The sequence below is a fragment of the Xiphophorus maculatus genome, chromosome 11 (assembly GCF_002775205.1).
Source record: "Xiphophorus maculatus strain JP 163 A chromosome 11, X_maculatus-5.0-male, whole genome shotgun sequence".
NCBI classification, from domain to species: Eukaryota; Metazoa; Chordata; class Actinopteri; order Cyprinodontiformes; family Poeciliidae; genus Xiphophorus; species Xiphophorus maculatus.
In genome coordinates this window covers 12,915,225-12,939,075 of record NC_036453.1, presented here as the reverse complement: position 1 = coordinate 12,939,075, position 23,851 = coordinate 12,915,225, and the positions used below count along the sequence as shown (strand labels likewise).

The 23,851-nt window shown below is 43.9% G+C and overlaps 1 protein-coding gene across 1 annotated transcript in view; it reads left to right on the top strand.

Annotated features, from left to right (window-relative positions):
• LOC102237402 (protein FAM57B-like) overlaps positions 1-23,412 on the top strand; it is a 30,415-nt gene extending 7,003 nt beyond the window's left edge. The window contains exons 2-5 of the mRNA XM_023341783.1: positions 1,454-1,540; positions 6,466-6,685; positions 16,607-16,702; positions 18,946-23,412. Coding sequence (XP_023197551.1) covers positions 1,454-1,540; positions 6,466-6,685; positions 16,607-16,702; positions 18,946-19,224 — 682 coding nt within the window. The 3' untranslated portion in view covers positions 19,225-23,412. The remainder of the gene's footprint in view (positions 1-1,453; positions 1,541-6,465; positions 6,686-16,606; positions 16,703-18,945) is intronic.
• Positions 23,413-23,851: the final 439 nt, after the last annotated feature.

Sequence of the window (23,851 nt, the reverse complement as noted above, 5' to 3'; positions counted from 1 at the left end):
GTTGGCGGAACGAGGTGTGTCGTTGGGGGAACGAGTTCGTATCGTTGGGGGAACGAGGTCGTTGGCGGAACGAGGTGTGTCGTTGGGGGAACGAGTTCGTATCGTTGGGGGAACGAGGTCGTTGGCGGAACGAGGTGTGTCGTTGGGGGAACGAGTTCGTATCGTTGGGGGAACGAGGTCGTTGGCGGAACGAGGTGTGTCGTTGGGGGAACGAGTTCGTAAAATTATACTCCAACACAAAATGTAATATAAAATTCTACAAGCTTTTTCTTATTAAAATAACTTTTTCTCAGAATATTAAGATGTTTTTCTAGTACATTTACCTTTATTCTGCTAATATTACGACTGTACCTGTAAAAAAAATGTAGCTGATATTCCATTGTACAAGACACAGAAGGGATGTTTGAAATAAAACCACTTGTACAATGTTTTCTGAAAGAAATATTTTGAAAGGAAAGTGAGAAAAAAAAGCTCTTATCTAAATGTGAGCTTTAATTTTAAGCTGTACCAGTAAAGCCAGTTCCCCTCATCAATGTGCGTTTGTTATGCACATCCATCAGAGGAAATCATTATTCAACAAAGTGTTGTGTAAACGGAGCTATTACAGCTCCAGAGCGGGGAGGGGGGATTAAATGAAATGTTTTCAGATTTTAAAGGAGCTTAGTGTCGGTGCTGCCAAGCTGGAGCGCCGCCAGCAGCAGAGCCGGTCCCAGCTGAAGCTCCCATTCACAGCCTGGTGATGTAACCAGAGGTCCTGCTCCGGCACCACCCGCCTTCATCCTGCTGCTCTGTCCCTTCATCGCTGACTTCCCAGAGGTCATAGAGCTGGTTAAAGACGCAACCTCTCCTGGGTCACCGCTCTGGGCAAAGAGGGAGGAAATGCTAATACAACTGTGCTATGCTATCCTAAATTATGTTATGCTAAGAGTGGCCTACATCTTGACCTCTGTCTACTTTATGAAGCTTTGGTTACAGCAGAGCAGCAGATCAGTCCCCATTATATTTAAAATCTGTGTGCTTGTTTCAGAATCATGCTAAAATCTGTAGAAAACTCCTAAATTTAACTGTGAAATTGAAATGTGCAGAAACCCTGATTTCTGAAGATTTCCCTGAGTTTTAATGTTTGTACCATAAACATATAAAAACTTGTGGCACCTGGAGCTCATCCGTCCTGCTGGACGCCAAAGGAGAACTTCCTGTTAGCTGATTCCTCCGTTATAAACTGACTGATTAATATTCTAATATTAAACGCTGGTCATTTATTGACAGTTGACCAGCTGCTTGTTCAGAGTCTATGAACTTTGACCCGGAAAACGTGAACCGTTAGAAATGTTCTGATGCACAGACGTTCCCCGGAGGCCATCTTGTCTGGAGCATTAATTATTATTAAAGTTATTATATATTTTTTCAGGTAATGATGATGATGGTGATGAACGGATGTCTTTCTTTGCAGACTGGTGTCCTCCATCCACGCTGTCATGGCAACAACAGCGGGGATCGTCGTCGTTTCCTCATGCAGCAACAACATCATTTATGACAGGTCAGATTTTATTCTTATAGTCCTTGTAGCTCAAATTTAATTTTCTTCCAGCATGTTTTAGTGGCCTTATGAAGACCCCTTATGATGGACAAGAACTTTGGACTTGGTGTTCCCTCGCCCGGACGCGGGTCACCGGGGCCCCACTCTGGAGCCAGGCCAGGAGGGGGGGCACGATGGCGAGCGTCTGGTGGCCGGGCTTTTACCCATGGAGCCCGGCCGGGCTCAGCCCGAAGAGGAAACATGGGCCCCCCCTCCCATGGGCCCACCACCCGTGGGAGGGGCCAAAGGGGTCGGGTGCAGTGTGGGATGGGTGGCAGCAGAGGGAGGGGACCCTGGCGGTCCGATCCTCGGTTGCAGAAACTGGCTCTTGGGACGTGGAATGTCACCTCTCTGGTGGGGAAGGAGCCGGAGCTAGTGCGTGAGGTCGAGAGGTTCCGGCTAGAAATAGTCGGTCTCACCTCGACGCACGGCTCTGGTTCTGGAACCAGTCTCCTTGAGAGGGGCTGGACATACTTCCACTCTGGAGTTGCCCAAGGTGAGAGGCGTCGGGCAGGAGTGGGCATACTTGTTGCTCCCCATCTCGGCGCCTGTACGTTGGGGTTTACCCCGGTGAACGAGAGGGTAGCATCCCTCCGCCTACGGGTGGGGGGACGGGTTCTGACTGTCGTTTGTGCTTACGGGCCGAACGACAGTTCAGATTACCCACCCTTTTTGGAGTCCTTAGAGGGGGTACTGGAGAGTGCTCCTCCTGGGGACTCCCTTGTTCTGCTGGGGGACTTCAACGCTCACGTGGGCAATGACAGTGAGACCTGGAGGGGCGTGGTTTGGAGGAACGGCCCGCCCGACCTGAACTCGAGCGGTGTTCTGTTGCTGGACTTCTGTGCTCGCCATGGATTGTCCATAACGAACACCATGTTCAAGCATAAGGGTGTCCATATGTGCACTTGGCACCAGGACACCCTAGGCCGCAGTTCGATGATCGACTTTGTCATCGTTTCATCGGATCTGCGGCCGTATGTCTTGGACACTCGGGTGAAGAGAGGTGCGGAGCTGTCCACTGACCACTACCTGGTGGTGAGTTGGCTCCGGTGGTGGGGGCGAAAGCCGGTCAGACCTGGCAGGCCCAAACGTGTTGTGAGGGTCTGCTGGGAACGTCTGGCGGAATCCCCTGTGAGACGGAGCTTTAACTCCCATCTCCGGCAAAACTTCGAACACGTCCCGGGGGAGGTGGGGGACATGGAGTCTGAGTGGACCGTGTTCCGTGCCTCCATTGTCAAGGCGGCCGATCGGAGCTGTGGCCGCAAGGTTGTCGGTGCCTGTCGCGGCGGCAACCCTCGAACCCGCTGGTGGACACCTTCGGTGAGGGATGCCGTCAGGCTGAAGAAGGAGTCCTATCGGGCCTTTTTGGCCTGTGGGACTCCGGAAGCAGCTGATGGGTACCGGCGGGCGAAGCGGCATGCGGCTCGGGCGGTTGCTGAGGCAAAAACTCGGGCGTGGGAGGAGTTTGGAGAGGCCATGGAGAAAGACTTCCGTACGGCTTCGAGGCGATTCTGGTCCACCATCCGGCGTCTCAGGGGGGGGAAGCGGTGCAGCACCAACACTGTTTATAGTGGGGATGGTGTACTGCTGACCTCTACTCGGGACGTTGTGGGCCGGTGGGCAGAGTACTTCGAAGACCTCCTCAATCCCACCAACATGCCTTCCACTGAGGAAGCGGAGCCTGGGGACTCTGGGTTGGGCTCTCCAATCTCTGGGGACGAGGTCACCGAGGTGGTTAAAAAGCTCCTCGGTGGCAGGGCCCCGGGGGTGGATGAGATCCACCCGGAGTTCCTTAAGGCTCTGGATGTTGTGGGGTTGTGTTGGTTGACGCGACTCTGCAATGTCGCATGGACATCGGGGGCAGTTCCCCTGGATTGGCAGACTGGGGTGGTGGTCCCCCTGTTCAAAAAGGGGGACCGGAGGGTGTGCTCCAATTATAGAGGGGTCACACTCTTAAGCCTCCCTGGCAAGGTCTATTCAGGGGTCCTGGAGAGGAGGGTCCGTCGGATAGTCGAACCTCGGATCCAGGAAGAGCAGTGTGGTTTTCGTCCTGGTCGTGGAACACTGGACCAGCTCTACACCCTCGGCAGGGTCCTGGAGGGTGCATGGGAGTTCGCCCAACCAGTCTACATGTGTTTTGTGGACTTGGAGAAGGCGTTCGACCGTGTCCCTCGGGGAGCCCTGTGGGGGGTTCTCCGGGAGTATGGGGTACCGGGCCCTTTGATACGGGCTGTCAGGTCCCTGTATGACCGGTGTCAGAGTCTGGTCCGCATTGCCGGCAGTAAGTCGGGCTCGTTTCCGGTGAGAGTTGGACTCCGCCAGGGCTGCCCTTTGTCACCGATTCTGTTCATCACTTTCATGGACAGAATTTCTAGGCGCAGCCAAGGTGTTGAGGGGGTCCGATTTGGTGGCCTTAGGATCTCATCTCTGCTTTTCGCAGACGATGTGGTCCTTTTGGCTTCATCAGATCGTGATCTGCAGCTCTCGCTGGAGCGGTTCGCAGCCGAGTGTGAAGCGGCCGGGATGGGGATCAGTGCCTCCAAATCCGAGGCCATGGTCTTGAGCCGGAAAAGGGTAGAGTGCCTTCTCCGGGTCAGGGGGGGTGTCCTGCCCCAAGTGGAGGAGTTTAAGTATCTCGGGATCTTGTTCACGAATGGGGGAAGAAGGGAGCGGGAGATCGACAGGCGGATTGGCGCAGCGTCTGCTGTCAAGCGGGCCCTGTACCGGTCCGTCGTGGTGAAGAGAGAGCTGAGCCAAAAAGCGAAGCTCTCGATTTACCGGTCCATCTACGTTCCCACCCTCATCTATGGTCATGAGCTTTGGGTCATGACCGAAAGAACGAGATCGCGGATACAAGCGGCCGAAATGGGTTTTCTCCGTAGGGTGGCTGGGCTCTCCCTTAGAGATAGGGTGAGAAGCTCAGTCATCCGGGAGGGACTCAGAGTAGAGCCGCTGCTCCTTCACATCGAGAGGAGCCAGTTGAGGTGGCTCGGGCATCTGGTCAGGATGCCTCCTGGACGCCTCCCTGGTGAGGTGTTCCGGGCACGTCCCACCGGGAGGAGGCCCCGGGGAAGACCCAGGACACGCTGGAGGGACTATGTCTCTCGGCTGGCCTGGGAACGCCTCGGGATTCCCCCGGAGGAGCTAGAAGAAGTGGCTGGGGAGAGGGAAGTCTGGGCCTCCCTTCTGAAGCTGCTACCCCCGCGACCCGACCTCGGATAAGCGGAAGAAGATGGATGGATGGATGGATGGATGTTTTAGTGGGGATGTTTGGAGACATTACAAGCAATAAATATCTTACATTCAGTACTTGGCTTTACTTTGGATAAATAGATGCTAACAGCTAGTCTGAGGGAAACTGTTTTTAAAAACATTTAATCTGCACATAAATGAGTATTCACATAATAGTAACAGTTAGCTTTTATTTTTTATCAGAACAATGGCTGTTTTAATTTTAATAGATACACTTGAGTCTTTCTTTGTTTATTTCCTTTTGTTTCTTTCTGTCTTTGTTTAGTTCCATCATTCATTCTTTGTTTCTTTCTTACTGTCTTGTTTTTGTCATTTCTCTCGCTTTCTCAAGAAAGAACATATTGATGATTGAACATATTTAGATTTTATTAAAAAAGATGAAAATTATTGACACCCTTCCTACTAATCAGTGGATAATCACCAATCAAAGCCTTGTATTAAGCGTCTCTAAAGTCCGGTTTGGTTTGGGACAAGCGTTTTTGTTTTTATATAAACCACACAGATAAATATCCATTCATGGTGAGATATTATTGTGATAACAATAAAATGTTGATGGAAAAAACCATTTATTACACATTCTTAGGTTTAACTGAAAATTCTGTGCCATGTAGTTGCATAAAAAAGAAGTAATACTTTTTTTTTTTTTTTAATCATAATTTATATTGTTTTCACAATAGTGCTACAGAATATCATGATGAAATTCCCAGTCCATATTTCACGCCCTTAGTAGCAACCAAGAGAAATAATTTGGTACAAACGAGAGTCTTCATGGACCTGCTATTGGCTGAGGTGTGTGTTAGCGTAGCGCTGGGCTCTCTGTGGTTCAGGAAAGTGTGATACTAGGCTAAAGTTTAATCCCACTGAGTCAGCAGCCGGACCAAGCAGTCCCAGTTTCAGCCTGCTAATCCCCCCCCCTCCCCATATTAAATCCTCAGCGCTGCTCAGTTCAGTGATGCTCGTTGAGCCTGGAGCTTATCAGATCCATGCTCCACACAAACGGCCCAGAGTCGGGACCTGTCCTTTGGTTGGGACGCTTCGCCTCGTCTGGTGGATGTAATGAAACGGGCCTCATTAAATCTGACTTGGTTTATTTACCTGAACCCGTTTTCCTGATCTGTGGAACATCAACAGCATCTGTACCGGAACGCAGCCTGTGGTTTATATAAGACGTCTTAACGGGATCCAGGGTTCCTTCACAGAGTGGGAACATCTGGGTTCACTTCAGTGTTTCCTGCTTTGGAGAAGCAGAATATAAGAAGTCAGGGGGAAATATTAGTATTTCCAGGCTTTATTGTCTATTCAGTTCACTAAATGCTGTCCTTCCATCTTTCCTACCTTGAACTATTGTTAGACTTATAGGAGCCCTGCCCTGCTGTCTGGATGGCACCCTTAAGGCACAATTAGCAACAGAGGTTTTTCCAGCTCATGCAGTCTGTTTTCCATTCTGATCTCTTTGGCCGGTTTCTGCTTTTAATCTTCTTCCTCTAAGTTTCAGAGCTAAAGAACTAAGTGAAAGGTCAAAGGTTGTCATTTTTATTCAGTTCTGTTTTCTTAATGAACCACTACGTTACTCTGAACATGAACCTACCTGCTGATTCTGCTGGTTTTCTATTATACGTCTAATTTCTCCTCAGGCACTGGCTGGCCACCTATTTCGTCATTTGGTACGGCGTCCCCTATATGACGTACGACATCTTCGCCATGTACCTCAGCCACTACTACCGCTACCACGTCAAGGGCCATGAGGACTACAAGCAGCACTCGCTGAAGACCATCAACTCCTTCGTCCGGAGAGAGTTTCTGCTGGTGCTGCACCACATCGCGCTGCTCACCATCCTGCTGCCTATCACACTGGTACGGAGGGGTGGAGAGGGGTCCTGAGACAGCAGTGATGAGGCCAGTAGTTCAGGCCAACAATTAAAAAAGCTGGATGCAGGCAGGCAGGCAGGCAGGCAGCAGCAGCTCGGCTGGTGATAAATCTGCAGCTTGACGCATCAGGATTAGATGTTGCTGACACACCAGGAAGCACCTAGAGAGGAGAAAACGTCCAAACAGGCCCAGAAAGTCAGAAAACACCACAAACACATGAATTTAAACTCATAAAAGTCAAAGTTTCCAACATGAGTTTGTACATTTTGGTGATTCACACATTAATAGAACAAAAGTATGTTTTCAGCAGAATCTCTCTCTCTCTCTCTCTCTCTCTCTATATATATATATATATATATATATATATATATATATTTTTTTTTTTTTTTTTTACATACTACAGTTCCACCCGGAACCTTTGTATTCATGCGTTTCTGGTACATCCATAAATCTGACACACAAGCTGCATGATCCGCTGACAGCAGTGATGGATGAAAATCTCATTTTTTAAAATTATATAGTTTTTGATTAAATTGGGATTAATTAGACTCTGAAATTAACTCAATTAACATTTTAATGTACTCCCAACACTAATTACATGCAAATCTACATAAACTTAGCATTATTATTGTAATCCAACAAATAAGTTAGCTGCTAGCTCTTCTGCGTAGCGCCAACAACTAAAAATACTAACTTATAACTAGATGTGTGCGGTTAACAACGGTCGCCAACTTAGCAACTTCATCATTATATTTATCAACTTTTCAGACAATAAAATTTGAATCGGCAGGTCAGTCTTTTTGAAACATCAATGATTGGTCGACGCTTAGCACCAGCCAAGCAGGATAAAGGGAGATCATAGTTGATTGTTTTCTATTATTGTGAAAAGCCGTCTACGAAGGTTCTCCTGATGTTTCCATGTAGGAGAGAGAAAGTTATCCAATGAATGTGATCAGATGGTTAGAAAACCTGATCAACAGTCCTGAGGTTGATGATTACTTCTGATGAGTAAAAGTCATGTGATTTTTCCTGCCAGTAACCCATTAATGCAGGAGCTCTGATGCGTTGCAGTGGTTTCAAATCAATCCACGCATAAAGCTGCATTACCTCCTAATGATTGCTTAAGTGGCAGCAGAAAATAGACCCAAAACTCAATGTCATGGATTAGCTAGGAGGTACCGTGGGTCTGGCCGGCCCGGGTGAAAATAAGGCGGACGCGGCCTGGAACAAGGAGGCGACTAAAAATAGCAGAAGCATCACTTTGAATGCAGACTTTAGATCTGATGGCAGAACTCATCCCTGCTTTTATTACTGCTCATCTGTTTCTGTTCTGAGATACTCAGCTGAGATGAAAATGAAATTAACTGAGTCAGTTTGGTTTTTAGACTGTCTAGTGCGCTTTGATCCAACTCCAGTCCATTTGTCTAAAAAGTCTGGGTTCGTTTGGGGAGATGTGAATGTGTAGTTGAACTGCAGATAAAAAAGAACTTCAAACTTTGCTCTGGGTTCAGTTGAAGTGAACTCTAGTTTGGTTTGAATGTACATGAGAATGTCAAGCGGGCCGGAGACCGCTCCAAAAGCGGGAAGTGGATTACAGCGCAGGGCATTCTGGGTAACTGCAACTAAAACAAACGTACTAGCCTAGCGCTAGCATGGGAAATGGCTCGTGGTTTTTAGCTAAAGACTAAAGAGAAATCCTCCAACCACTAACATCGCGATAAACAATAAATCAATTAATCGTACGATAAATTAAAACTATCGACGTCATTTTAATTATCGGCATTATTGTCTCTTCCGGTCTTTTTCTCTTTCTGTTGATGACACTGAATGAAAAAGGCTCAACTCCGGTGCTCTCCACTGACCCTCCCTTACTCATTTCCTTAGTGTAAAGCCCAGCGCACACTACACGATCTTAGAGCTGTTGGCCCATTTTCAAAACTTGACAGACCACACATTAGCCGACAGAAATCCTAGGTATAACGGTTCGATCGGTTCGTTCCTGCTGTGTGGTGTCCAACAATGGGCACAAATAATGGCTACAAGTCCAGTGAACTAATTTTAAAACCAGGCATTAATCAATGCTTTACTACAATCTACCTGCAATGCATGTGGCTAGTGTCAGCGTAAAGTCCTGACTGAATGAAAATCATTAGAACCTATTTACGTCACGTTAACGAAGAACAGCTGAAAAGTTACCAGGTTTATCAACTGCGGTAGCAATTTCGCTCCAACTCCTCCCCTTGTCATTTCTATATTCTTTGCATGTTGAATAAACATTAATATTGTTTCCACATATCATCTCCAATGTCCGCTGGACTTCGGGTTGCTCCGTTTCAGCTGTTTGGGATTCCCTTCTGTAATTTACCATCAGAAAACACTGAGGAGAATCCGCGCTTTCTGATTGGCTGCCTGTCACATTCAACAGGCTGCGTTAACTCTGTCAGTCGGGGAAAACCCCTGATTTGGATCGGAGCGGCAACGACGATCTACCGTAACACACCACACACTACAGGATGATCGGTTATGAAATTGCAAGCTTGTTGTAAGGGGAAAAATCAGGACAAAAAAATCATGTAGTGTGAACTATTGCATCAGGTAGTCGATGTGTCCATCTTCTCTATTTAAATCTAATTATTACTGAAGGGCAACATAATATACAGACTTCATAATCTGCACTCTTTTGGTTGAATGAAGTATTTATTTCCACTTTGGAAATAAATTTATGTTTAGTTTTTATTCACGTCCATTTTTTGTTAATGGAGACTGGGAATCCATTTTATTTTTGTTTTTGGTTGTTTTGTTTATTTTGTTGATCAGTTCCAGTGTTAAATATTCTTTTGAAAATAAAGTTTATCTATCTTTGGCAGGAAATCGCATGCATTATTACGTCATTTCCATTAAATCAGTGTAAAAAGGTCTTCAAACAATATTATTGTTTATCGCAATAATTTTTGAGACAATTAATCGCTCAGCGAAATTTGTGACAGGCCTACTGACGACTCCATTTTAGTTTCCATTTTGTGAAGAAGGAAGTTGCGCTCAGTGTCTTCTTCAGAGGTTCTTGGTGCAGCGCCCCACAAGGGAGGAGGGGAACAGGTTGCTCAAAGGGTTTGGTTGGTTTGACTCGGAGTAGAGAGAAAGAACCACAGCAGCTGGAGATGAACAGATGCTGCCGTTAAGTTTCACTTTCTGCTCTTCAACAGACATTTCTCCTCTCCAGTCAACTGTATAACCAGACTGTCCTGCAGGTTGAACATTTGCTTGAATAAATGACCCGATATTATTCTGATCACGTCTCTTTCCGTTAATGATTCAGTAATTGAATCATGTAACCGTGACTGTTGGACCTGTTGGTTTTCTGTTTAGCCACTACACCTCGCAGTGAATTATTCATCATGCAGGAAGATCATTTCTACTAAAACCAGCGGCTAATCTGGGCACTTGTCGCTTATAAAATCCATCTTTATGGATTTTATGAGGTAATTTAAGAGATCGATCAGAACTGCTTTCATGTTTACCCTGACGGCCGGGCAGGTCGGTGGTCCAGGTGGAAACCAGGCCTTTGTTAGCAGTCGGTGCTCTCGGATCACATTACCCTACATTATTCAGCTCCAGCTGCAGTTGGCCTCTCCGTTTGAAACGCTCCTCCCCGTTCTTTGTTTCTACTCCTGTTTCCTCACTCATCAGCTTCATGCCAGTTTGGCCACAAAGTCCCACTCTGAGGCGAGGGGAACGTGCTGGGATGAATGGAAACCTCCCAGTATGGAGAACACTGAGCACACGTCCCGGAACTGAATACTGGAAAACATTTCAGAGGAACTGGAGCAATCAGACGATCATTTATATGCTTAAATTCATTTAGTTTAACTTGTTTATTTTGCAAATAATAAACAACCAAAAAAATGACGGCCTGTATGAATTATAGTTGCTTATTTTACATAATGTAAAATAAAATACTCAGAAAAGACAGAAGAACTAAATTTATCATCTTTATTAGAACAATAAAAAAATTTTTATTGAAGATTTTAAGAGGAAGCTGGTCCAAACCACCCTGGTCATGTGAAAAAGTCATCACAACCTCATTGAATAATAAATCAACGCTAATTAACAACAGTTTTTGAAAAATTAAGTTCAGTTTCCATCAGGATGTTCAGTCTTGACTGTCAGACCAGAAGAAATCTCTTCATTAGAACCAGACTGGCAACATGAAGTAGGCTGAAAGGTTGCAAGAAGCGGGGAGGCCTGCTTCCAGTTTGGAGAGAACCTTTCTCCTGGTTCCAGGTGTTTTTTCAGCAGCTGACGCCTCTGCAGTTGGTTTCCTGATCCTCATCGGCTCTCAGGTTGATGCTGAATCTCATTTGTGTGGCAGAAAATTTGAATGATTCCCTGAGCAGATGGAGCGTCTGATGGGAACCACAGATAAATCCATTGTTACCAGTGGCTGTAGGCAAATCACAGGCGCTTATGTCTCAGGTGGAAAAGTATTTACACCCTAAACTGTTTCTGTTTTGCTTTTCTCCATCACATTTTAGCTTCTTCTGAACAAACAGAAAAGTTGTTTATAGATTATGATTTTCATTTATTAAGAATTTAAAGCTCTAAAGCAACCTGGTGCTAATAGGAAAGTTAGCACACGCTATGCTGGTCTTCAGTAGAAATGGAGTGGTTAAGGTCACATCAACATATCGTAATTAAATTAAAGGATTTAAGTCTGCACTTTAACCAGGCCACTCTAGGGATGTTTTCACCAGTAGATTTGGTTCAAATTTAGACCAAAAATTATTTAATTCTGTAAAGAACAAGTCACACTGGAACTGGAATACATTTTAAATATCCAAAATAAAGCACAAAAACCATAAAAAGAATGGAAATACACTGTGTTCCAAATTATTATGCAAATTGGATTTAAGTGTCATAAAGATTGAATTTTTTGTTGTGCTATTACATTTATAAATGGTATTGTGTGTCAGGGCTCTTTGAATCACTAATTTCAGAGAGCTGGTTGATTAGTTTGTTTAATGAGCTCAATTAAAGGAAATCTACTTCAGAAGGATGTTCCACATTATTAAGCAGGCCACAGGTTTCAAGCAATATGGAAAAGAGAAAGAATCTCTCTGCTGACGAAAATCATCAGATAGTGTAGAGCCATATGACAAGGTATGAAAACATTAGATATTTAAAGAAAACTGAAGTGTTACCGTACTGTAAAGAGATTTGTGGCTGATTCAGAACAAAGATGTGTTTGTACAGATAAAGACTTAATGAGGAAGGTTTCTGTTAGACAAATTCATGAGATTAAGAGAGCAGCTGTTAAAATGCCCTAACAAAGCAGCAAACAGTTATTTGAAGCTGCTGGAGCCTCTGGAGCCTCAAGGTGGAGGATCCTCCAGAGGCTTGTGGTGCATCAACCTACTATTGGGCCCCTAACCAGAGCTCACAAGCAGAAACGGTCTCAGCGGGCCCAGCCGTACATGAAGATTAATTTTCAAACAGACTTGTTCACTGATGACTGCTGTGCAACCCTGGATGGTCCAGATGGACGCAGTAGTGGATTGGTGGTAGATGGCCACCACATCCCAGCATGGCTGCGACGTCAGCAAGGAGGTGGTGGAGTCATGCTTTGGGCTAAAATCATGGGGAGAGAATAATTGGTCGGCCCCTTCAGAGTCCATGAAGGTGTGAAAATGATCTCAGCAAAGTATATGGACTTTCTGACTTCACCACTTTCCTTCATGGATCAAAAAGAAGAGCCGAACCTTCAGTAGCAAACTCATCTTCATGCATGACAATGAATGCTGCAAGGAATATCACTGTGTCATTGGCTGCTATGGGCATAAAAGGGGAGAAACTCATGGTGTGGTCACCATCCTCCTCTGACCTCTGACCTCAACCCTATTGAGAACCTTTGGAGTTTCCTCAAGCAGAAGATCTGAGTTCATATCAAACCAGCAGCTCTGGGAAGGTTTTCTGACATCCTGCAAAGAAATTCAAGCAGAAACTTTCCACAAACTCACAAGTTCAATGGATGCAAGAATTGTGCTGTGATCTCAAAGAAGGTCCTATGTTAACATGGAACTTGGTCTGTTAAGATGTTTTTGATTGAAATAGCTTTTGATTTTAGTACATGTAACCACTTAATGCTGCACATTCAAAGAATGACTGTTTGCAGTTCTTCATAATCCATAAAATGTTTAGAAAATCTGCTGTGCATAATAATTTGGAACAGTTCATTTTGAGTTTTTTATTTTTGAAAAAAATACTGTTCTCATGGGGAGCTTTGTTCAGTAAAATTTGATTTATACTGTAATAGTTCATGTCTTGAAAATTATACTGACCATCATTTGCACTGACCATTTAAGAAAATCTGAGAAAATATGACTTGCATAATAATTTGGAGCACAGTGTAAAAACCAAAACCAAATATAACATCACTAAAACCATAAATAAAATGGATTATGATTTAAAAAATATCAATCATTAGAATTAAAATGGTCATGTTCATCTTAATGTACTATGCAATTAATTGATTAATTTAATTTATAGCGACAGGTTTAGATAGGCCTCTGTGTTCTTTTGGGTCAGCAGAGGTTCCGGCCTTCAAACTCTTCCATTTTTGTCTCTTTCTTATTGAATCATGACCTTTGACCTAAACTAGGTCAGTGAGGCTTGCAGGACATCAGATTTTATTCTGGATGCGTTGTCGATGAGATAAGAGAGATTCTGCTGGCTTGGTGTGTGGATCCTGGTTCTACTGAGGTTCTCTGGACTTCCAGAACCTTCCACTTGGTTCTGTAATCTGATGGACGTTACAGATTTTGCTTCTGTTGTTGAATTCCTTTGGTTTGGGACCAGATGTGTTGCTTTTCTGGATCTCTAGGCCTACTTCCTGCTGCCAAACAGGTTCTGATCCAGTGATTCCTTCATGTGCCTGCTGGAATTAAACCCAAACATTGAGGTTTAGTCCAATTATATAAGCGATAAATACTTTCCCATACTGGGCCAGGTTGATTTGAGATACTTTTTTTTTCTTTTATTTAAATGATGTAAAAGCAGATGTATTGTATATTCAGTTACTGTGATATATTTCTCAGTTCTGCCTCACCAGTCGCCAGGCGGATCGGTAGGCGCCTCTGGTGGTTGGGCCTCTGGTGACAGATGGTGAAGCCTGGCCTGCAGGCTCATGGTTTATTGATCCAGCCCAGCTGCAGACGGGCTTGTCTTTTGTTTTCAGGCTCTTTATCCACCTGGTCTGACTCACCTGTTCTGGGGGCGGCGTCAGTCACCGCTGCTCAATATTTGAAAGCTTCATTCATTACTTATAACCGGGACGCCACGCCGTCCCACCCGCCTGCAGCTGGCTCCGCTGCGGATGTGTTGTTGTTTTAGTGAAATTCAAAACAAATGGAACATTGAATAAAACCTGATTATTATTATTATTATGCCTTTTCTTGGGCAGTAGTATAGACGTCACTGTGTGTCATTAGAGCGTAAATTTTATTGATCTGAGTATGTATTATACTATTATCATTATATAGCCAGGAAATGGTCTCAAAACAACAGTATTACTGTTTATTCCAATAGCGGAACAACTTATCGTCCAGCAAAATTTGTTATTGTGACCGGCCTTGTTGCCACACCGATTATACCCCCACAAACACAAATACTGCTCTTGAAAATAATCCCAGTATTTATAAAACACTTACAGAAAACCAGTCTCACAAAGAAGTGTGATTTATATTACTAAACCTTCACACAGTAACTGTATTTAATCATACGGTTACATTTATTGATGCTTTTATTAAATTAACGGTGGTGAAAAATACTAAAACTAACAATTGAAGCTATATAGACAGGTTTGGGGCGTTTTAAACATCATTAACTGGAATTTATTGTAACAACGATGAATCAAAATTCTTAAGAGTTTACTACGATAAATGATAAATGATATAAAACAGCCATGCACAAGTACCTGAGACTCGGTCTAAAAACACAATCAAACAAAATCAAACAGATTAATTCACAATACAAGGCAATAAAAGTGAAAACGTTCAAAGGGGGTGTGACACTTTTTTTTTTTACATTCATATTTTTAATATTTTTATTGACAGCAAAGTGGAACTGAGGTTTAATTCTTTGTGCAGAAACCTGGTGAATAAAGCTGATTCTGATTGTGGGTGCAGTATTTATATCCTGATTGGTTGGAAAAAAATTGGTCTGTGACTGCGGTTCATCAGAGTTGATCACATGCCAGAACAAACATTTAGCAACGTCTTGGGAGGTTTGAACCTCACAACTCAAGTCATCGTTTGTTCATATTGTAATGCGCTCGGATCGGTCTCACTGCACGCTTCGGTTGGTGGAACAAAAATAACGCTATAATGCCTTTACCTTCAGTTTATTAGCAAAACTGAGAACGTGAGATGTTTAAACACCCACAGCCCTCATGGTTGTGACCCCCATCCTACAGATAACGAGTTGGCTACCATTGAGGCCATTTTAAGGTTCTGGTTTCTAGAATATTAAAAACTGCAAAAATTAGTTTTAAAAAATTTCCCGTTTTAGAATAAAAACCCGAGAGAACCCTAGTTTTAGTTCTGTTTCAGCTGCAGCGTTTATTTGCCTGTAGGAGGAAAACTAAGGAGCAACAAGTCGGGACTTGATGTTCTGACTGCAGAGGGATTTATCTCTGAACGTCGGCCCGATTGAACCGGTTCAGCTGCTACTAACAGGACTAACGCCACCGCAGGTTGGGTTTATTGGTTAAAGCTACAAACTGTGGTTCCTACAAGAACTGTTTAAATTTCTCAACACAGCAAAAACACAGAATGTCACTTCCAATGACATCTTCAGCATCAGAAGTCTTCATTCCACTTCTGTGTCTCCTCAAACAAAGTCATAGTGGACCTGGAGCGTAGCCTGGGTTCATTGTTCTGTAAGAAGGTCCAAAGATCCTCAAGCCATAACTCCCTCACCAACAACAGGACATTTTCTCCTGGTATTAAATCATCAGGTTCCGCAAACGATGCCTCTGCGCCTCCACCATGTTTCATTCTTCCCCCAGACAGTCCACTGATCTATAAACCCAACGGTTCCACTGTTGATCCACAGAACAGATCAGCTGAGTAAGATGAACCTGGCCTTCCTTTGGTCTTACTCACCACCGGCCTCAAACTCAAACTATTCCCTCGCTCCCTCTGAGCGGTACAGCTCAGGCCGGTGCGGTTCAGTGTCTCCCAGTCTCTCTGCTGGTCCACATGCTGGTGCTTCAGCCAATCCGTCTACTGGTTTGTTCTTCAACAATTTACCGGTTTGCAATTTTTTTTCTTGCAACTCTGATGGTCTGGATGGAAACTCCCCTTCGTTCCTCAGAACAACGGTCCGTCTACCGGTCCGTGTTTCTCTGTGTTTGGTGTTTGTTTTTTTGTGTCATTCTCTAACGGTTACAACGCCACCGATTGGCCTGGCAAACCCACCACATCGCGCTTCATCCTGTTTTGTAAACGCAAATTTTTTTTCTTAATCGTTAACAAAAATGTATCTTGTTTGTCGGACTGCTGTGGTATCATGATTAAATCCAGGATTTATTTTTCAATTTGAACAAATCCTTTTCAGATTAGTTGACTATAACTCTTAAAACTGTTCTCCAGTAATTTAATTTAAACACGTAAGCTTTCTGTCCCAGTAGCACGATGTTTGTATCTGACTGAAATGAAGTGAATGTTTGTTGTTTTTCTACTTATTTCCACAAGGAACTAAAAACTAAACCCAGATGGCAGCATTTCACTAAAATCTCAGCTAAAGAAATCTGAAGTAGCTTTAACTGTTCCTCCATGAAAAATAAAGATCAGATGGTGATTATTGGTAAAGTTTGGTAGGAAACGGTTTTATTGTCTCTGTTTGTCTCAGTTCTTCAGGAAGGACCAGGGGGATTTCTTCATCGGCTGCTTGTTCCTGACGGAGCTCAGCACGCCCTTCGTCTCCCTGGGGAAGATCCTCATCCAGGTGAGACGCACCCTAATGCTAATGCTAGCGCTAACTCCTGTTTTCTGTGAGTACAGCCAGCTACTGGTGGAATTGTAAAAAGGTTCAGAGGTGGTTTAGTATTTATTTAAAAAGGTTTGTTTTCTTCAGGTGAACAGAACTGATTTGGGACTTTTTTTATCGGTCAATACATGAGTTATTGGTTATGTTTGTTTATTAATCTGAGTGTAAAGGTAAAAAGGGCTAATCTGGGATTTTAAAATGTATAATAATAATGTTGGAGCAGGTGGAAACTTAAAGAGAGTTTAAACTGATTGATGCTTCAGATATTTTCCAGACTCAAAATGAAAATTAGGCCTAAATATTAACAGATTGTCAAACATTTGATGCGTTTTATTTTGGAGCTGCTGACTTCCTGGTTTGCCCCACTGACAGGAAGTGATGCAAGCTCTCCAGCTCTGGTCTTCTGCTGAGGCGGGCCGATCGTTTCCCCTCAGGGCCTGATGAGGAGCTGTGATTATTGCTGAGGGACGAATTATTCACCTCTGAATATGATTTATTTCAGCTGCTGAAACTGAACCAGAAAAACAAACATAACGAGTTTTATTTTTAATCAGAACCATGCAGCAGCGGTCCAGTCAAAGGTTCTGTCTGTTCAGAGCAACAACAGACCAACGAAAGCTTCAGCCTTCCTAGGAATCTGAACATTTATGCAGAACTTTAACTGAAAACTCGATTATATTGATTATTTTGACATTAAATAAAATTTCTCTCCATATATTTGAAGAGGAGTTTGGCCTGGAAAGGTGTATGTAAACTTCTGGTTCCCGCTATATTTCAGCAGCACAAGAAATATCTGAACTCGGTCCAGTGAGAGGTTCTGATCTCTGTAAGCCCAGTGAATCCTTCAGATCTCTGCTGACTTCTAGTGTCGGCAGGAGGAACTGCGGTGCTGCTGCTCCAGTCGGATCAGAACCATCAGAACCAAGCAGACGTGTTTACCGGGTCGTTTGATTCTGGTCAGTTGACTTCCTGTTGTGTCTGGAACCATAGGAAGTTCCCTCCTTTCGTCAGAACCATGAAGCTCATTGGGTTCCTGCAGGTCTGGAGGTTTAACTAGAAGAAACATGAAAAAATTCAGAGACTTAAACCCGATCCAACCTTCCTCCAAGACGTTTTTCCTTCTGCTAAACTTTCTATTAGTACGCTGAGATACACAGGGATCTGTCTTTCTTCGGGGTTTTTTATTGTTTTTTTTGTCTTGATTTCTTTTTCTTAATTTTTTTTCTTAATATTATTTCTCTTGATTTTCTCATTCTTGATTTCTGTTTTGATTTCTTTCTTGATTTTATTAATTTTGTTTTCTGAATTTCCTTTTTCTTTGATTTATTTCTCTTGTTTAATTTCTCTTTTCTTCTGTTTTGATTTTTACTTTGATTTTCAGTTTGTTCTTTCTCTTTATTTCTATTTTTCCCTCCTTTCTCCTTTTTCTGTCTTTCCTGATCAGAATCTGTTTCTTTAAATCTGGACATCAGAGGCTGAAATGAATATTTCTCATAAACGATGAAAACTCGATGATTCATCTTTAATTTGGACCTCGGGGTTTGATGATGTCAGCTGAGTTTCCATTAAAAGCATCGTTACATCCAACGATCCCGACCCGACCTGGCCCGGTTCTGACTAATAGAACCTCTGGCCAGGTCGGCTCATTAAAACACACCGACGTTCCCCACATGTTGGCGCTCATTATCCAGATTTCCTCGTGCAGCTCTGATGGATGGAAACTCTCACAACAACAGAGCAACCAAAACCGACCCGACCCGGGTCATCAGGATGATAAGAAAGCTTCATCAGAACGAAGCTTCTGTTAACGAGTGGAGGGTTCTGATGCAATGAGTCCAACATTAATTAAAGCAAAATTAATCTGAATGTATCTAAAAGTTTCTGTTTTCTAATAAATTACATTAACAGTGAAACTCCTCTGTACCTCTTTCTACCACATTTTATCCTTCCACTAAACTTTCTATTAGTAAGCTTGTATAGACTGGGTTCCTAGGCAGTTTGGCAACATCTGGAATTAGATAATGATGCGGCACCACTTCCTGTTTAAACCTAACTATTCAAAATCAAGCATTGTGTTGTGTTTAAGGACCCAAAATAAAGTGGTAGTTTTCAGTTTTCATCCATATATTTTATGATCAGGTCGTCTGCTGGTTGAATTTTGACGGCTTCCTCTTCCTCCTCTCCCTCCTCCGCCCCTCCAGCTGAGCCTACAGGAGTGCTGGCTGCATAAGGCCAACGGCGGCATGGTGCTGCTGACCTTCTTCATGTGCCGCATCGCCCTCTTCCCCTTCATGTACTGGATGTACGGCCGTCACTACGGCATCCCGCTGCACGCCGTTCCCTTCCACCTGCCGCTCGCCACCAACCTGGGTAACTGCTGCATCCTGGCGCCGCAGCTCTACTGGTTTGTGCTGCTGGTGAGGAAGGGCTACCGGCTGTACCTGCGGAGCCGCAGGCCGCCGCCCGCCAAGGAGGATTGATGCTGCGGCTGCGCTAACTGGACCCGTTACGGTACTGTAGTTCACCAGGACTGCCTGCTCTCTGTCGCTCCTCCTGGGCCTCCATACTCCAACTCCTCTGTAACAAAGCTGTTGCCTGAAGGACCTCTCACTCTGTCTGATTTTACTGCACTCTGAAGAAAGGTCACATTCACCTCACTGGGAGCGGGAGGCGGAGCTTCCTGGAGACTTTCTCTGATCTTTCACTCCTGCTGTTTGTACAGCTGCTGCTGATGGAGAGGTTTGTTACGGCGCTAATTGCTGGCCGCTAGTGGTTGGTGGTTATGTTACAGCTCTGATGTCACGTCTCCTGGGAGCGCCTCATTCACATTTAAATCTGTTACAAATCTGCATTAATATTCCAACTACACTGTTTATTTTGAAACTTTATTGGGGCGATTAAACGTTTCTGAAATTTCAGGGTGGCAGAAGTTTCAAGGGCTTATTTTTAGGATCTGATTTCATCGTTAAAATCGGAAACGGATTGGATCATCCAGGAGTTTTTTTTTATTTACTGCTGTGTGATTTTTCTAATGTGAATTTCCTTTTTCATTGCATAATCTCAGTTTAGGTTACACTGGAGGAGAGCGGGGTTAGAGCAGCTGGGAAGAGGCAGGATGATGGCTCAGGTTCTGGTCCAGTAAGGCTAATGCTAGCTTCTTAGCTGGACTTATTGTCCAGAAACCCATTTATTAACAAAAAGAAACAATTCAGCATGCCACCTTTATTGGGTCATCACAAAACTTCAACAGCCACATTTACTTAGTTATTCTTTCCTTTTCTTTTTTACATTTTTTTCTTTTCTCCTTTTTTTTAATCTTTTCCTCCCCCCCCCCCCAACAGTTTCATTAAGTCCAGAAAAATGTAACACTAAAATATTCAAACCGGCCAATCACGTGTACAGATGGGCTGACCAATGAGCCGTCAGGGGGCGGGGCTTGCAGTGTGGTTGTAGCAGAGGCTCACTCTGCTCTCAGCTGAACCATTTAAACATTCAGACTCTGTTTTTCTGCACCACCTCAGTTCAAATCAGCTGTTTGAGGTTTTGTTTGAACCGTGTTGGGCCTCAGGCCCGGACATGTCGCCCTGCTAACGAGGCTGATATCAGGAGATCAGAGGTCAGCCTCTCAGTGGGATCCATCAGTTTGTGTGAACTTCTTTATAAGTTAAAGCACTTCACAGGAACGACTGTATATGAAGATTTAAAGATTGAAATCATGTTTTATTTTAGCTTGAAGACAGTTTGCTAACTCAAAGTGAACCTGCTGAACATGAGAGGACAATTCCCTCATCCTGGTAGATATTTATCTGAAAGATAATCAACACTTATTGATTAGTTTTAGTTTGTTGTCTATATCATTAAAATATCTATAGAAAAGCTAATTATATTTCACATCTAGGGTTTGAAGTCATGAAGACTTTGTGTGTCAGATGATTTTATTGTTTCCTGTAACTTCTCTATGCAACAGAGGCCTCTGCAGCACCGCAGTCAGCCGTAACGAAGTCATCCCTTGACATAAAGATCCAACGCTACGTTTCTAACTTCCCCGTCTGGTTGGTCGGATTTAAAGCTGTAGGGTCATTATTGAAAACCGGATCAGGATTAATGCACTAGGCTGCGTTCACACAGCAGGTCTGGATTCTAAACTCCCATTTTTAATGTTTGTGCGACCATTCATGACACTAATTAAATACAACCGCAATCAGATTTCTGTGTGAGCGGTTTGTGACACCATAATGAAGAAGAACGTAGCCGTCTTCCTGCAGCGCTCCGTCTACAGCAGTGAAGATGGCCGCAGCACTCTGGATGGGTTTTAAAGTTACTCAGAGCTGACAATATGGCCACCAGATCAGAACCAGATCACATCAGCTGATAAACAGAAAGCCCAGCTCACAGCAATGGCCTTTAGTGGAGCATTGACTGCGGCTTCTGACCCGGTTCTGTTTGGACGTGGAGTCAGACCAGGAGTGGTCTGACTCCACGGTCAGTCTCCACGGTCAGTCTGAGACCAGGAGACTCCAGTCTCCTGGAGGACGCTGTGATGCGTCTGAGTCAGTGAACGCTGTGATGCGTTCACTGACTCAGACTGATTTCATCACTTCATTATTGTCATTATCATTTTCAGCTGCTGTTTACGTGCAGATTTGCTGCCTGGATTCTTCTGGTCAAGTAAATTTCGGATAAAATGCGACATGACCGTTCAAACTGCAGATGTTTTGAAAACTACCAGATCCAATTTAGTTCCACGTCTGGAAGTGGAGTGGATCCGAACGGGGCCGTTCAGGCTGCTGTGAAAAAGTCCGATTTGGGTCGTAGTCACCTGCTGTGTGAACGTATGAGACACTACGGATAACAAGGTGGGGAAGGTTCTGGTTCAGTGTCGGCTCTTACGGTTCTGGACCAATGAAGGTCGAACCACTTCCTCTGGATTAGTGGGAGGAATCAGTCCGGATGGATGAGGTGAGGCCTGTTGCTCCGATCTGTTAACAGTCGGCTTCCTGGACCCAGCCTTGGGGGTGGAGTAGAGCGTCTCCTTGCTGGGAACTCTTTGCTCTCTTGGGATGTCTTTCCACCTGATAGTCCCGTAGATTCAGTTCTGTTGGAACCAAAACTTCACCATTTGATCCATCTCCAGCTGCTGTGGTTCTCTGGTTCTTGGTTGGTCGCTTGGAGACTGCAGCTAGCTTAAAGCTGCTGCTGGAAGTTCCAACCTTCATCCATAGCCAGCTGATTTCTGGGCCGGTTTTTGCCTGGTGCAGAACCGTGAAGCAGGCCTAACCAGATCTGACTCCATCTTTAGTGATTATCCAGCATTTCTAACACTGGCCTCAGTGATATAAGCTAGCAGAGCAAGCTACATTATAGCAGAGCATTGGACTAAGTTGAGTCAGGAAATGCTTTGCTGTTGTCTGGATTACTGATGGGATCAATCAAAGTTCTGATTGCTTTGTGGTTTTATTTCCTCCACCCACAAGCTAACAGAACTTGGACACTTCAGTGTTTCAGATCATCAAACCAGGTTTTATATCAGACAAAGAGAAACGGAGTAAAAACAATCAATTCATTAGGACCTGTCTGACAGCACGAAGTAGGCGAATCACTTCCAATCTGAAGAAATTCGAGGTACAGACTATAAATAAACATTCAGCAGTTTGGAATGAGTTACAGAACCGTCTAGAAGGTTGTGGGTTTCCAGAGAACCTCAGTAGAACCGGGATCCACACATGGAGAACCTTCCCAGGAAAGGCTAAGGTACCAAAATGGCTCCAGGAAAATATCAGGGACTAATCCAGGAGGTCCAAAAGAACCCACAACAAAATTTTTATGACACATTGGCTGGAACCATAGCTTCTCCCTCAGTTAAGGTCAGAGGTCACGGCTGCACAATAAGTAAGAGAAACTGGGCAAAAATGGCTTCCATGAGAGCGATCTAAGACCAGAACCACTGCTGATCCAAAACAGCACAAAGACTCATCCTGATGTGATATTTCTGGAAGGTTTTGGTTTCGTTACGTCTGGATTCAAACCTCAGCCTTTCCGAACCATCCCTACATTCAAACACGGTGGTGGGGGCATCATGATGTGGGACTGCTGCAGGACTTGGTGGATGGAATCATGAGTTCTGCTGTTTGTCCGACCGTCAGTCAGGTTGTGATCTTAAACTCTGTAACGTCTCAAAAACCAAAACGATGGTTTTGGAGTGGCCTAGTCAAAGTCCAGACATGGCGTAACACATTAGCACTCCCTCAAACAGATTAATCCAGCTAGAAAACCCTCCAGTGTCTGAATTAAATGAATTCAGTAAAGCAGCGAGGGTCAAAGTTCCTCCAGAGAGACTCAAGAACACCTGGTGGAACCAGCGGTTTGGGGTGTGGATGCTGTCCCCAGCGGACCGGTCGGGTTTCCTTTGTCTCACATTATGTCTGGTCTGGTGATCTGAATCGTTAGAGTCTCTTTAATGTGCTAAAGCGTTCCTCCAGATCATTCCCTTCTTCTCATTCGCTGGAGCCAGTCAGGTTAGAGTCCTCTGCTGCCCCCTGGTGGCGGGACTCATCCCTCCAGCCGCATGTTTCCTCCATCCAGCTTCCATAAAACGCGCGGAAGAACAGGAATATGTTGCTGCTTCATTAATACATATTCTGAGGTTTTAATAAACCAGATACCTCAAACATTAATTATTCCTTGTTTTGCTTTTAAGGTGAATCTTATCCGTTCTGAGAGCAGAAACCAGAACTTAAAGAAGTTAATCAACCCATAAAAAAATCTGAGCCTCACATCTTAAATCGAATACATGTAGCATTTTTATTTTAAAACATTTTAATTTGTTTTTACTGTTATTGTATTTGTGAACACATTAAGCATATCTTTATTTGTATGGCAAGTCGTTAGTATCAAAAGTAAATCATAAATAACAGGATAGAGCATTTTAACCAATTCAACTCACCTTACCAGCTATTTTTAAAACACAAAGAATTATTAATCTTTAACAGGAATGTGTTTATTTCTTATTTAGTACACTACTGTAGTTTTCAGTTTTGTTTTATAACTTGAACTTATGTTTTAGTGATTCTAAACTTGTAGTGATCGATTAAAATACCCTAAAATCCA